Here is a 16,664-nt window from a genome sequence, read left to right as displayed (position 1 = left end):
GGGGGGGGGTGTCTTGTTGGTTGGTATTGTTGTTCTTCTAGATTGGGGACCCTGTCCTCAGTGCAATGGTTGGCTGTGAGCATCCGACTGTATTTGTATGGCTCTAGCAGGGTTTCTCAGGAGACAGCTATATCAGGCTCCTTTCAGCAATCATTTCTTAGCATCCACAATAGTGTCACTTACAACAGTTAGGTGACCGTATCCTTGTACAAAGCTCTAGTCCAAGTGGATCAAGGACCTTCACATAAAACCAGATACACTGAATCTAATAGAAGAGAAAGTAAGGAAGAGCCTCACACTCATTGGCACTGGGGGAAATTTCCCAAACAGTACTCCAATGGCTCAGGCTCTAAGATCAAGAATTGATAAATGAGACATCATGAATCTGAAAAGCTTCTGTAAGGCAAAAGGCAGAGTCAATAAGATGTCGGTAATTAAAATAACTTGAAATCAACAAAAGGCCCAAATATAAATTTCTCTAAATAAACACAAACACACAAAAAATATATTCCATACCATTAGTCAATAGGAAAATCCAAACACAAATGATAGTAAGATATGGTGGGGCATACCTATCATCCCAGTACACTAAAGACTAAGGCAAGAGGATGGTGAATTTGAAGTTAGCCTAGGGTAACAAAGAAAGAGTCTATGTCCAAAAAAAAAAAGCTGATTAGTTTTAATATCATGCTAAATGAAACAAACCGTACAGAAAAAGAAGATGAATGATCTGATTTTTATCTCAGATCTATTAAAAGATAGAAATTTGTTTAAGTAAAGGGTACAGTGATAGTTATGAAGGATAAGATGAGATGCGACAGATATTGGTTAAAAGATACAGAGTTTCAGTTATGTAGTATGAGTAAGTTCTAGAAATCTTATTGATTATTTAGTCAACAATATTGCCCTGTAAACTTGAAAACTTCTAACTCTATAGATATTTTAATTATTTTGAGTATGGTAATCATTTCACACACATATATGTAGACATATAAAACATTACAGCATATCTGTTAAGTATAAAATATTTTGAGAATGGGAATGTAGCTCAGTGATACAGCACTTTGTCTAGTATGCATGAGGTTCTGAGTCCCATCCCCAACAGCCCAAACCAAACCTAACCAAAACAAAAAAACCCATCATTATTTATTTAAAAACAACAACATACAGGGCTGGATGGATGGCTCACCAATAAAGAGCAACTGCTGCTCTTGTGGAGGACTTAAGTTTGGATCCAGCACCCATGCCAGGTAACTCACAACAACCTGTAACTCTAGTTCCAAGGGACCAGATGCCCTCTTCTGGCCTCCACTAATATCAGCAGGCATGCGCGCATGCACACACACACACACACACACACACACACACACACGCGATTTAAAAAGAAACATACAATGAGCCTAGCATGGCGGTACACTTCTGTATGCCTAGTACTTGGGAGGTGGAAGTGGAAGAATCAGGAGTTCAAGGTCAATTTTAGCTATAGTGCAACACTGTGGTCTACTTGAACTCCAAGAGACTCTATCTAAAAATAATATTTTAAAATGAGAGAAACAATGCCAAAGCTACACATGACTAGTAAGTTATAAAGGGAAACACACACACACACACACACACACACACACACTACCACCAACATCAAAATAACAGGAATAAGCAATTAATATTAAACATTAATATCTCAAAATATCAATGGACTCAATTCCCCCAATAAAAAGACACAGGCTAGTAGAATGTACATGAAAACAGGATCTAGTCTTCTGAAGCATAGAAGAAACATACTTCAATAACAAAGATAGACAGTACCTCAGAATAAAGGGCTTGAAAAAGGTTTTCTAAGAAACAGACCCAAGAAGCAAGCTGGAGTAACCCTTCTAATATCTAATGAAATAGACTTTCAATCAAAATTAATTAAAAGAAATAGGTAAAGGCACTTCATACTCACCAAAGGAAAAAGTCATCAAGATAACTTCTCAATTCAGAACATCTATGTCCCAAATACATCCACATTTGTAAAAGAAACATTAGTAAAGCTTAAATCACACATAGAACCTCACACATCAATAGTGGGAGATTTCAACACCCCAATCTCACAAAAGGACAGGTCACCCAGATAGAAACTAAGGAGAGAAATAATGAAATTTACAGATGTTATGAATTAAATGGACCTAACATATCTACAGCACATTTCACCAAAACACAAAAGAATATACCTTCTTCTCAGCCCCTCACAGAACATTATCCAAAATGACCACATAGTCACAAAGTAAGTCTCAATAGGAAGAAGAAAATTAAAATAACCACCCATATCTTATCAGACCACCAAGGATTAAAGTTGAATTTAAACAACAAAAGAAAGAACAGAAAGCTTATGCGCTCAGAGAAACTGAACAACTTTCTACTCAATGACCACTAGGTTAGAGTAGAAAAAAAAGAAATTAAAGACTTTCTAGAACCCAGCAAAAATGAAGGCACAACATAGCCAAACTTATAGGAAACAAAGAAAGCAGAACTAAGAAAAAAAATCATAGCACTAAGTGCCTTCATAAAGAAATTAGAACCCTCAGGAGAAAGGTGGTTTTAACCCAGAATCACGAGTGAGCTGTAAACCAGAAAGTGTTCTTGGGGAAAACAGGCCTAGGTCAATGAAGTGTCACCAAGTTAGAGTGAAAGATGGTAAACTGCTTTTCTTCAGCGCTTGTTTTCTCTTTGCTGTTTTGCTATTTCCTTGTGGCTTAGAATGTAAAATCAATTGTTAAGATTTGTTCTAAATAAATATTTATCTTTCTTTAAAAAAAAGAAATTAGAGATTTCTCATACTAGCAACTTAACAGTACAACTGAAAGCTCTAGAACAAAAAGAAGCAAACATACACAAGACAAATAGATGGCAGGAAATAATCAAACTGAGAGCTGAAATCAATCAATTAGAAACTAAGAATAAAGAATAAAGAATATACAAAGAATAAAGAAACCAAGAGTTTGTTCTTTGAGGAAATCAACAAGACACACAAACCCTTAGCCAAGCTAACTCTAAGGGAGAAGGAGAATATCCAAATTAACAAAATCAGAAATGAAAGGGGGACATAACAACAGACGGAGGAAATCCAAAGTATTGATAGATCTTATTTCAAAAACCTGTACTCTACAAAAATGGACAATTTTCTTGATAGGTATCACTTTCCAAAGTTAAATCAAGATCAGGTAAACAATTTAAACAGACCTATAGCCCCTAAGGAAACAGAAGTAGTCATTAAAAGTTTCCCAAGAGAGCCGGGCGTGGTGGCGCATGCCTTTAATCCCAGCACTTGGGAGGCAGAGGCAGAGGCAGGCGGATTTCTGAGTTCGAGGCCAGCCTGGTCTACAAAGTGAGCTCCAGGACAGCCAGGGCTATTCCCAAGCAAAAAAGTCCAGGGTCAGATGGTTTTAGTGCAAAATTAGACCAGACTTTCAAATTTAATTTAATTCCAATACTTTTCAAATTATTTCACAAAATACAAACAGAAAGAACATTGCCAAACTCATTCTATGAGGCCATAGTTACCCTGTTACCTAAACAAAGACACAACAAAGAAGTGATTTCAGACCAATTTCCCTCATGAACAATGATGCAAAAATACTCAATAAAATACTCGCAAACCAAAGCCAAGAACAAATCAAAAACATCATCCACCATGATCAACTAGGCTTCATCCCAGGGATGCAGGGATGGTTCAATATGCAAAAATCCATCAACGTAATCAGCCATATAAACAAACTGAAAGAAAAATATCACATGATCATTTCATTAGATCCTGAAAAATCTTTGACAAATTCTAACTCCCCTTCACCATAAAAGTCTTGGAGAGATCACGGATGCAAAGCACATATTTGAACATAATAAAGGCAATATATGATAAGGCAAGAGCCAACATCAACTTTTTCTTCTTTTTTTTTTAAATTTAAATTTAATTTTAATTTATTTTTACACTCCATATTCCATTCCCTGCCCCACCTCCACCCTCTGTCTGCTCCACATCCCACACCTCCTCCCCACTCCTCCCAGTCTCCACGTGGATGCCCCCTCCCCGCAACCTGACCTCTAAACTCTCTGGGACTCCAGTCTCTTGAGGGTTAGGTGCATCATCTCTGAATGAACACAGACCCGGAAGTCCTCTATTGTGTGTCCACGGCCTCATATCAGCTGGTGTATGCTGCCTGTTGGTGGTCCAGTGTTTGAGAGATCTCGGGGGTCCAGATTAATTGAGACTGCTGGTCCTTCTACAGGATCACCCTCCTCCTCAGCTTCTTTTAGCCTTCCTTAATTCAACAACAGGGGTCAGCTGCTTCTGTCCATTGGTTAGGTGCAAATATCTGCATCTGACTTTTTTATCTGCTTGTTGGGTTGAACAAGCTAGAAAGCTAGGACAATGGAAACTCCAAGGAATCTATGAGGGTGACCCTAGGTAAGACTCCTAGCAATAGAGGATATGGAACATAAAACTGTCACCTCCTATAAGCAAGCAAGACTTCCGGTGTAGGGAGGGAGACACCAACCTAGCCACAAAACTTTAGACCCATAAGGTGTCCTGCCTACAAGATGTGCATGGATGAAGTTGGAGCAGAAATTGAAGGAATGGTCAACCAATGAGTGTCCCAACTCGAGACCCATAACATGAGAGTCTACTCTTTAAACTCTTAGTGGTATTCTGCTTTACTTGCAGACAGGAGCCTATCATAACTGACATCTGAGAGGCTTCATCCATCAGCTGAGGGAATCAGATTTCATCTGAGAAGCTTCACCCATCATTCAAACACGAGTAAAGCTCAGGGAATCTTATGGAAGATAGGGAGGAAGGATTGAATGAGCCAGAGAGGTCAAGGACATCACAAGAAAACCTAAAGAATCAAATAACCTAGGCCCATAGGTGCTCACACAGACTGAACCACCAACCAGACAGCATGCATGTGACAGACCTAGGTCCTCTACACAAATGTAACAGACAAGCAGCTTGGTCTTCATATGAGTCCCATAAGAGCGGGAGCAGGGGCTATCCCTAATTACATTGTCTACCACTGGATCCCTTTTCCCTAACTGGACTGCCTAGTCTAGCTCCAATAGGAAAAGATGCACCTGTCATACCGCAATTTGTATACCAAGGCAGGCTGATATCCATGGGAGGCCTCCTCTTCTCTGAAGAGAAAGGAAAAAGGATGGTAGGGGAGGAGGAGAGAGGTGGGACTTGGAGGAAAGGAGGAAGGGGAAGCTGCTATTGGGTTTAAAGTACTTAATGAAAAAAATAATATCAACTTCATTTTTAATAAATGTAGAATACATATTTATGGAGTTATTATGATATTATTAATACATGTAAAAAGTATTTAATTCAGAATAATAAACACTACTTTTAAAAAAAACCACCTAAACACTAGCAGCAAAAAAAAGTCAATGAAATGATTCTGAATGATACTCTTTTTAGTTATAGTTGTAGACTGAAGCCTAGCACAATCATCAGAGCGGCTTCATCCAGCAAGTTTTGGCAGCAGATGCAGTTAAACATTAGGTGGAGCTCAGGGAATCCTGCAGAAGAGGCAGTGGAAGAATTCAAGGAGCCAGAGGGGTTAGGGACACCACAAGAAAATGGCTCACAGAATCAACCATTCGGGGACCATATGGGCTCAAAGAGATTGAACCAACAATCAGGGAGCCTGTCTGGGGTGGGGGTGGGGGTATGAACTAGGTCCTCTGTGTATATGTTACAGTTGTGTAGCTTGGTGTTCTTATGGAACTTGTAACAATGGAAGCAGGGGAGAAGAGGCTGTCTCTGACTCTTGCCTCCTTTTGGGACTCTTTTCCTTCTACTGGGTTGCTTCATCAAGCCTTAATATGAGGGAAGGTCCCTAGTCTTATTGCAACTTTATTTAAAAAAAGGAGGAGGGAAGGAATGGATCTGGAGGAGGGAGGGTGAATGGGAGGAGAAGGAGGGGAAACTGTGGTTGAGATATATTGATGAGAAAATAAACAAAAAAGGACCTTATCTCTAATTCTATTAATATAAAATATCCAGAAAAAAATCTATAGAGACGATAAGTATATTAGTAATTATTGGTAGATTTAGCCTGGGATAAGGTTAAAAATATTCTAAAATTGAACTATAATGATAACTGGACTACTCTATAAACTTAAAAAAAATTCACTTGCGAAGGTTAATTTATAGTGTGCAAATTATACCTCAAGAAATCTTACTAATAAGTATTATATTTAAGAGTTATTTTTATATTAATTCAGAGAATGGGAAGAACAGAAAGGAAAGAGAAGAGGCCAATCAATAGGCATGATGTTATCATTTCATCAATGGAGTAAGTTCTGCTATTCTATAGTGTAACAGGATGAATATAATTAACAATGATACCTTATATATCTCAACGTAGTTTGAACTTTTAAAAAAAAAATACTGAGCCAGTCACTAACCAACATTACATTACACCTCATAAATATATAAGAATATCTTTGTTAATCAAAGAAATAACACATGTATCAAAAGATGGCCTAGTCGGCCATCACTGGAAAGAAAGGCCCATTGGACACACAAACTTTATATGCCCCAGTACAGGGGAACGCCAGGGCCAAAAATTGGGAATGGGTGGGTAGGGAAGTGGGGGGGAGGGTATGGGGGACTTTTGGGATAGCATTGGAAATGTAATTGAGGAAAATACGTAATAAAAATATTAAAAATTAAAAAAAAAAGAAATAACACATGCCAGGCATGGTAGCACATGCCTTTAATCCCATCAACTTGAGGCAGAGGTGGACAGATCTCTGTGAGTTCAAATTTAGCCCTGTTTCCATAGGTAGTCCTAGGCCAGCCAAGACTTTGTGTGTATGTTTCTCTCTATAATATATGCATATGTGTATATGCATATATAATATATATAAAACATATACAAAGGGGATGGAAAACAGATCCTGTTAGATTATCCTGTTAACACATGGTAAACAATTTTAGATAGTCAAAAAGGAATGTTTCTAGTAAAATCAGAAAATTCATATATTTAGCAAATACCTATTTTGCTAAAATGTCTTTCAGTGAATTAGTTTTCTAGCTCATGGAGTTAATGTTAATACAGAGTCTGTTACACAGCAAAGGCCCATTGATGACAGAGAGTATAATTAAACTGTCTGGGTCATAGTTTTCACATGTATAACATGGGAATAACTATATTAACCTTGAGAGCTGTGAGGATTAAGTACAGTAATGTATGTTGACAGCTAAGATAGTTTGGCACACAGCTGCTATTTAATGTCATGTGCCTATACCCCCATCTTTTAATTATTAGTTATAAAAAATTTAAACACATGCAAAAATGTAAATGTATAATAAACTGCCACATATCTATCATCTAGTTAAATTTCCAGATATATGACACAGAGCTAATCTTGTTCCATCTACACTTCACTCTTACAATATATTCATACTGGAAAAAGCCCAAATATACTTCATCCATAAATAGTCCTATACCTTCTCAGTTTACTTAAAAATACCTCTGGTAGCTGCAACAAGTCAACAGAAGTAGTACAAGAAGAAGACTGGGAGAAGGGGTATAGAGATCTCTTTACATTGTATCTTACTTGTCATTATAATTGATCATTAATTGTCTCCTCCCCAGGAGACCTCTCAGAAGCTCTGAAAAACAGCAGAGCTCAACATTCTCTTCAATATTACTCTTTAGCAACAGGGTTCTCAAATCCCAAAGGCAGTTCTGGTGCTCTCAGAATCTATCATTTTCCCTTAGTTCCTTGTCAGGTGGACCTAATATACTTTCCCTTAGGATCTGAAGAGAATGCTTTTCTACAAAGAGACTAGGTGTTCTTTGTTGTACCCCTACATTACCTGCATTCATTCTTGAATTCTACAATTCCAGATAATAACTCTGGGTTGCCTTTCCCTCCAGTTCTCTAAATGCATAAAAATCTCTCCATGACATACTTAGCCTCTGGCCATAATTACATTATCTTTTATTTTCATCTTTATCAATGAATTTATAAGGGTTACCATTTATTAGAAACACATAACACTATATGTACTATGCCTTATAAGAATGATACACACTAGCTGTTTTAATCACCTCCAAATCTTAAAGTAAATTTTATCTATAAAGAGATATTTTTAAAATATTAAATATTAATTTTCCATTTCACATAGTCAATATATATTTGAACTGGGATTCAATTTCAGGACTGAATGACTAACTGATTACCAAGATTATTATTTTATTAACAACCTTTTTCTATTCTTCTGAAAAATGTTATTTACAATTATAAATAACTTGCTAACAAAAAAGTCTACACACTCAAATTAACCAGATCCATATTCATTTCAGTGAACATATGTACAGTTAAGAATAGCCATTCTGAAGCTTTGGAGTTTCACATTGGATTTTACACTTTCACTACTGGATATAAAGGTATTTTAAAAAATAATTGTTAAACCAGGTTATGTTGGTACTCATTTGTAACCTCAACATCATGGAGGCTAAGTCAGGGGAATTACCTCAAGTTCTAGGTCAACCTGAGCTACATAGCAAATAGCAGGCCAGTCTGAACGACAGAGTGAGTGACACCTTGATGCAACATTGAGAAAATCCTATGTAAGTAAATATTTGTTCTCTCTTTTCCCTTATCCTACTTTCTAGAAATAAGCACTGTCCTGTCAAAGGTTTGGAATAACAAGCACAATATATGTAATAAATGTACATACTTGCTTGAATACATAGATATATATCTAGAAAGAAGGGATCTAGAGAAGAGGTAGAATGAGAGAGGATAATAAGGAAAAAAGACAAACTATTACATTTTCATGTAGAAATCTATAATTAGCTTTGTATTTATATACTTATACATATGCACATATATGTCATATATAAAAGAAGGGGCAATATTTTTGGTGAAAAGGAGGTCAGTGGCAGGGATTAAGGAGGACAGAGGATGGTTGTGGAGAAGTAAATATAAACCAAATAAAATTATATGTGTGTGAAAATATCGTAATTACTTATGCTAAAGGAACATAGCAAAACATTACTAATGACATACTGCTATACCCACAGATCAGTGCCTTATTCAACCCACATGAGAGAAGCTTATTCTTTCAGGAGACAAGAATCAACACCCACCCCACCCCTCTATACATATAGTGAATAAAACTTACCTAAAATTCCCTATGTTCTTTTGTTAAAGATTTATTTTTATTTTATATAGATGAATATTTGGCCTGCATGTATGTATGTGCATCACACATGAGCCTAGTGCCCATGGAGATCAGAAGAGGGCATCTGATTCCCTGGAACTAGAGTTATGGATGATTGTGAGCTACCATATGTGAGTACTGAAATCTGGGGCTCTCTGTAAAAGCAGAAAGTGCTTTTAACAGCTGAGCCATGTCTCAACCCAAAACCCTATGCTCCTAATCTGTACACTTACTAACATTTCTACTAGTAGTTCTACCATAATAACTTGCTAAAATTCTAGAACCTATAAAACATCATTTTCAAAATTACTAGTTAGACTCCCAACCTCTCCCCCATCCACCATGACTTCTAAACAAAGTAAATATCTATTAACATTTTGATATTAGCCTAAATACTGCCCTCCCCTCACCTATGTTCCAACTCCCAGATCCATATTTTAATTGTCATTGGTAATCTCAGTTATCTCTGTGCTTCTTTTACCCATCTTACCTGCCATTAGCCATCAACAGGGCCAGAGGGTTCTCACTGCCATCAAGGTCCATGTCTGCTGAGTCATCATCTGAATCATTCAAGCTGGTACCACTGATGTTGAACTGTAGAAGAATGAGGCTCAGCTGTCACCAGTCTGAGATTCCCAGGTAAATCTGACATAAGGCCTTCTGATATGCCTGTCCCCAACCCCCCACCTCCAACAATTATAGGAGTGGGAGGTTGAGAATATATAGCTGGCTTGGGGAAAACATAGCATAGCTTGTGAAACATGGTACCTAAATAGAGAAGAGGGCACCATTATTAGATACCCAGATAGGGCAACACAATACTTAGACAAGGTGAAGCCCTGAGGGAGGAGACAAGGACCTGTTCAAGATTCTAACCTGACAGACAACATTCTCAAATCTCATTCCCACCTGAGTATATCAAGATTCAACTCAAGTGTCATGTACCTGGCAAAGAGCTCCTAAGCCTTATCTAGATAAAATCAACTGCCTTCTGTGCCTCATAACCCCACATATATCCTTGATCATGGGTGGCATCCACACTGCATTTCACTCATTTGTTTTTATCTCTATCTTCCTTCTTTTCTAGCCTCTCAGCCTCTTGAGTTCCATCCACAGCACCTATCACAGTGCCCAGCACAGAAAATGTCTCAATAAATGCCTGTTAAATGAGTGGAACTGGTAGCCAAACACCAAGGGCCCTAAGAGATGGAACAGGATAGCCTGGTGTTTTGAAATACTGCTCTTTCAAGGGTCCCGAAAGGGTTGGGCTGAACCCATGGGCCAGCACCCACCTTTGCTTTCTGGGAAGGGCCTGTCTTCAGTGCCTGATGACTGTATGGGTCCATGAGATTATAGCTCAACTGGCCAGCAGGCCCCAAGGCTGAACTCTGCTTGCCCTTTCGCTCTGCCTTCTTGAAGATATCCTTGGGCTTCAGGCCTTTCTTCTTTGAACCATTTTTGGAGGGCAGTGACAGCTTGGACATGGATACTGAAGTGGAATGGGCTGGCTTGGTTAAGGGGATGGAGCCAGCTGGGAAGATCCTCTGCAGCCCAAAGATATTGCTCGTCTTCCCAACGTTCTGTTGGAAGATGTCCTACAAGAGTATTAGTACACGAGGGGGTTAGAGCTTACTCAAGTGTTCTCTCTATGCTAAGAGCAGAGGTCTGTTCCCAGCACTAATGGTACTGCCAAGGAAGTGGCTTATATATGTGCTCCACATATGCACACCCCTGGTTTCTGTACAGTGAGCCATCATACATTTATTGGGTGGCATTTCTTTACCCAGCCATTGACAAGTAAAGAGAAGACGAGCAAAGAAAAAGCCCAGCATTACTGTCAAAACTGGAGGGAAAAGACTCCAAGATTAGCTGACACAAAATAAAAAATAATCAAATACTTGTCTGTGTGGTTGAAACTATAAGGACTATAGAAGTTTTGAAGAAAGTTTCTAGTCTTAATTTTGCTACCAGCTATCTTTCTGACCTAGGGAAAGTTATCTGATGGAACAAGCTCTAGAGCTTGTTTGTTCAGCTGTATAATTAAAAGCCAAGACTAAAAAGGTATTTTTTCAAAGATGTTCTGTGGTTTCTTTGCACTTCCTGGGAGAAATCTTGGGGATGGATGGTATGTGGAAGGCAGATGAGAGGAACAAGGGGAGCTCTAGGTCTCTGACCTTTATCCTACTCAAAGCAGCTATGCTTTGATTTGTTATATAAACTGGTTTCCATATAAGATCTTATTTGAAAAAAAAAAGTATTCCATTGCTTTAAAATGTTTGAAAGTCAATGAACAAGTCATGTTCTATCTAATGAGTTTTTTTCCTAGCCAGCCCAAAGTTCTCTTTGTATAAAACTGGGTTATGTAAGAACTGGAAATGATATAGTCATTTGACTGACTCCTAAAAGGGATTAGTGAGTGAAATAGAGAAAAGTGAGGTAGGATGTAGACACTGTAGACTACAGTGTAGACAGTGAAACATGCTGTAAGCAGTGAAGACAGAAGCCCAAATTCTAGAAGCAAACCACCCTGTAACATGGATACACGTATATGCATACATACATATACAATGAAAGAAAGAAACGAAGGAAGGAAGAAAGGGGGGGAGAGGGGGAGGAGGGAAAGAGAAAGTAAGAGGGAGGGAGGGAAAGACAGACATTCACAGAGGAGTAGGGAAGGGAGGGAACGACAAATACACAGATCTCTTAGGCACGAAATAGACTTCTAAGACAGCTTAAACATCCTCAAGTCCAATTTTTCTCTGGCGCCTCTGCTACTTTACCAGCCCACACTGAGTTTTCTCTTTGCTAAAAAGTCTATTAATAACAATGACTCACATTTATTGAGTACTTACTCTGCCAGGCACTGTGTGAGGGGCTCTATATTACCTCTCAATTTTACCAAAGATTTGAAAGCTCGGTAAAGTTATTCCTCAGCTTAGGGATCAGGAAACTGGGACTCTGAAAGGCTTTCAAGTGAAAGAGCAGGAACCAGAACCCAGGCTTCTCTGAGTTTCTTACTACTATACCTCCTGCCTTGTGGTGTATGCCACCTGTTGAAACATGCCTTTGTAATCATCTTCAACTTGAGTTTGTTATTTTGTAGAATTCAGAGATTAAGTCCAAGTATTAAAAGTAACAACTACAACTATCACTATAGTCTATCATTAGAATTTAAGTGCCAACTGCATACCAAGAACTATACTCAATTTTCAATTCACATTACCTTAATTAATCCTCTTAACAACTTTGAGTAGATATCATTAATCTCATTTTAGAGATAAGGAACCACTTTCAAGAGGTCAACTATGTCTGTGAGTTTATGGACAGGCACTATATCATTCCTAGCCCAGTGTGTGGCATGTACTCAACACATAAATATTTGAATGAATGACTAAATGAATGAATAAGGCCCTTGCTAGAGTCTTCTCACTCCTCCCCTAGGCGTTATGCCAGCTACAAAGTTCTGACCTGCCATTTGAGTCTCCAGCCCTTCCCAAATGCCTTCCCTTCTCCCATGCTTCTTACTTCAACCAGACGGATCTCCCTAGCCAGATCTTTAATGAGCTGTACAGTCCGCACTGTCTCTGGGATCTCATCCTCGTGGTCTGGCAAAGCCTGTCAAATAAGAAGCATAAGACAACTGAATTCTTGCAAACATGCCAAGGGCAAGCAATGAAGGAAGGATAATCTTTTCAATAACTGATAGGGAACCAATTAGATGCCAGATATCCATAGGTCAAACAAAACCAAAAACTTTTAATACATTTTTGAAATAACAAAGAAGATTACAGACTTAAATATAGAACTTAAAAATATAAGCCCTATATAACCAAGGAGAACATTTTTGTGAACTTTTGCTAAGCAACTATTTCTTAAGTCACTAATAGCATGAACTACAAAAGAAAAACTGATAAAAATGGACTGGCCCAGTATGTGGAATGGTCTCAGAACATGTAATTATTTGAATGAATGACTCAATGAATGAATAAAGAAGGCCCTTTATAGAGTCTTCCCATTCCATTCCTAGTTATCCAAATAAAGTTGGGTAACTTTGATGGTTCCTGCCCTTCTAGGCTAGGAGGGCATGCAAATCATCTGTACTTCAAAGAAGACTTCTTCCATGATCCTGTGCCCCCTTTAAAGGCGCTCTGCTCTCCTCTAGCTCCCTTTGGCCATGCTATTTAGAGCCATTCCTGGGTTTCTGATTCCATATTGACCCAGGGTATGAGTGCTTAAGAACTACACACTCACTTTCTTTTGGTGTTCCTGGAAGAGTCAGTCTGAAGTATACTTCATAGTAAGGATCAGAAATAACACTGAAGGTAGCAAGGATGGAGGAAGATGAAAAAACGGAACTACAGGCTAAAGGCCAGGTGTTTGTGAGATCAGGGAACAAAGGAAATCCCAAAACATGAAGTTTTACAATATTTGGGGAATGTTGGCAACACAAAATGAAGAGATTGATGCATAAGTTAAACCATGTACAAGGACTGAAACTATCCCTTTAGGTGATTATACGGAAGGAAGGAAACTATAGAGAATCTGAAACCTGAGACTGTCTTAATATTTATTCTACTTTTGCATTTCTTTGATTTTTAAGTCTTGGAAAACAATTTTCATATAGTATATTTTGATCATGTATTTCCCTCCCATCCAGAGCCTACCCACCCAACTTGTTCTATTTCTCTCTTTAAAACAAACAAAAATAAGAAACACAGAAACACACACAGGGGTGGAAATCAACATGAACTCCTACCCCTAGCCAATGTAAGTTATCTGCAATTGATACCTGATGACAAAGGAGAAATCACTTTTCCCCAATGTAGTCTCACCGGTTATATTAACCACACCTTAGGACAGGCCCCATGACCCAGAGTATTCAGCCAAAAGAAAAGGAATTCAATGTTATTTTTCCATTTAAGGTTGAATTTTTTTAAATGAACATTTGGAAATAAATATATTTAGATGGTTCAAAAATTAAATAATTAAAAAGATATGTTAAAAAACATCCCTATCATTCTACCTTCTTCCATTGGTAACTATTTTTCATTAGCTTCTATGTCCCTGCAAATTGTGTCTTTGGGCAAATATGAACATATATAAACACAATTCTTGCTTCTTCCCTTTTTACATATGGTTGCTTCTATAGATGATTCTGTACCTTCATTTGACAAATTCTGGAGATCTTTCCAAATCAGTACATAGAGAGCTTAAGAACGACAATAAGAATTATCATTTATACTCAGATAGTTGAATATTGGAAATTTTCTAAAAAGTCATTTTGGCAGTAGGCATCAAGAATCTTTCAATTTTTTCCATATACTTTGCTCCAGTAATTGACCTTTCAGGAATCTATCCTGAAGGAATAAACAAGACATAAGAAACAAAGACATATGCTTACGGATATTTACTGTATGATTTGCTGTTATGACAGCCCTCCAAAAAGAAACAAATAGAAAGCAACTATAAACAAATAACCAGGTGATTCCTGAGAAAAAAATAGCATGTAGCAGCTCAGTATTTATGGAGAACTTAAGTAACACAAGAAAATTAAGCCAATCTAGTGAGATACAAAATTGAATAAATAATGAAATACCAATTATGTTTCTAAATTCACATGTGGGGTCCAGAGATTCAAGGTGCAAAGCGTATGCAGGGCTCCAATTTTACCTGGAGCGCCCTCAAAAGTACACACAAGGGGCTGGGGTTGGCTCAGCAGTTAAGAGTACTAGCTGTTCTTCAAGAGGAGAGAGGTTGGGCTGGTGAGATGGCTCAGCGGGTAAGAGCACACTGACTGCTCTCCCAAAGGTCCTGAGTTCAAGTCCCAGCAACCACATGGTGGCTCACAACCATCCGTAGTGAGATATGACGCCCTCTTCTGGTGTCTAAAGACAGCTGCAATGTACTTACACATAATAAATAAAAAATCTTTAAAAAAAAAAAAAAGAGGAGAGAGGTTTAATTCCTAACACCCACACAATAACTCATAACCGCCTGCAACTCCAGTTCCAGAAACTCTGACACCCTCTTCTGATCTCTCCAGGTACTGCATGCATGTTGTGCAAGTACATTTGAGCAAAACACCCATACACATAACTTAAAATATAATGCACACATAAAAGACCAAAAGGAAATACATCCAAATGTTAATGCTAATTCCTCTCAGTTAAAATTACAGGTGAAAATTTTCTTTACAACCATATATATTTTTAATTCTAAGGAATAAGCATATGTATTATTTCTTAAAATCAGAAATAAAGGCTCCTAGCCTAGCTTTCCACTCTAACCCCAGGAGCCTATTTGCCTCTTTGATTTTATGACTCCCCAAACATCTATCTGTAACCTTTATCGAAGGAAGAACTACTAAGTAGATACAGAAATAAGTATATTTACTTCTTTCTTTGTCCAAGCTCTAAATGCCAAGTTCAGAGCTTTACCACCATGGACCAGGTAGGAGGCAGGGTGTCTTCTATTCTCTCGTAAGCCTAAAGCAGGAATAAAAAGGTAGAGTGTCAATATACCTATTCAGAGGAATGAAGGACTTGTTACCTTTGTCAGACAACCAAAGACAATGATGAGGGTTCTAGGCACACCCTTAGATCTGTTATATTAATAGTATTCACTTACTGAAAGCTTAATAATTTACTACCCACTAGGCAGCTGTCATTTAACTCTAATATCTACATTGTAAGCAAAGTTCATTTTATAGTTCAGGAAACTAAAGGTCTAAGAGAAATCTTGATACGTCAAAACATTTATCTGTATTCATTTGAATATAAGGCCTGTGTTCCTTCTATTAAATTATTCCGCCTTTTAGGTCTCAAAATTGTCTATGTTCTGCTTTACTTCATGAGGAGGTTATTAATAACCAACTTTATGCTTTATAAAGAATTTTCTACTGTACTAAACTGGTCAGAATAGGTAAATGAGTCATTAGTTATTCCATGTTTTAACACTTACATGACAGTCTGTCAAAGTGGCAGAGTAAGGGCTTGAAGTATTGGGTAGGAAACTGTATTCACTAGGCTATGAGGTCCTTTGTAACTGCAATAATGATTCCTTTTGGCCTAGTCATCTTGAAGAATCAATTATCAGGTCCAAGCAAGGGACTCACTTTATTTCAGACAAGACTAAGAAAGATGAAAACCAGCAAGCTGGTTTCCACCAGGGCAGATACCCAGGACCACAGTGATGCCAGGATATCAAGACTGGGTTTTATCCCTGAGGGAGGCATAGCCGGGATATGCATGAATCATGGGATATAATTCCATTTATATACTATTCTTCAAATGACAAAATTATAGGGATTAGTGGTTTCCAGAAATTATGGATGATTTTGGTGGAGAAAGTAAGTATAATGGTATAATAGTTATGATTACTTTACTTTTTTAGTTAATATAAAAAATACAAAGTTTGAACAACTCTATCAGTATACTGTATT

General features: G+C 37.8%; 1 protein-coding gene across 5 annotated transcripts in view; it reads right to left on the bottom strand.

Moving 5' to 3' along the window:
• The window catches only part of Phf8 (PHD finger protein 8), a 103,546-nt gene that overhangs the window by 44,627 nt on the left and 42,255 nt on the right, over positions 1-16,664 (bottom strand). For 4 of the 5 annotated variants that reach the window (XM_021153035.1, XM_029473205.1, XM_029473204.1 and 1 more), the window contains exons 11-14: positions 15,617-15,708; positions 12,749-12,838; positions 10,516-10,818; positions 9,714-9,817 (exon numbers count right to left, since the gene is read on the bottom strand). In XM_021153035.1, coding sequence (XP_021008694.1) covers positions 9,714-9,817; positions 10,516-10,818; positions 12,749-12,838; positions 15,617-15,708 — 589 coding nt within the window. The remainder of the gene's footprint in view (positions 1-9,713; positions 9,818-10,515; positions 10,819-12,748; positions 12,839-15,616; positions 15,709-16,664) is intronic. The other variant, XM_021153037.1, reaches the window with a different exon arrangement.

This window comes from Mus caroli, chromosome X (genome assembly GCF_900094665.2).
Source record: "Mus caroli chromosome X, CAROLI_EIJ_v1.1, whole genome shotgun sequence".
Classification (NCBI taxonomy): Eukaryota; Metazoa; Chordata; class Mammalia; order Rodentia; family Muridae; genus Mus; species Mus caroli.
Note: the sequence above shows the minus strand (reverse complement) of the source record. Positions and strands in the feature narration are given on the sequence as shown.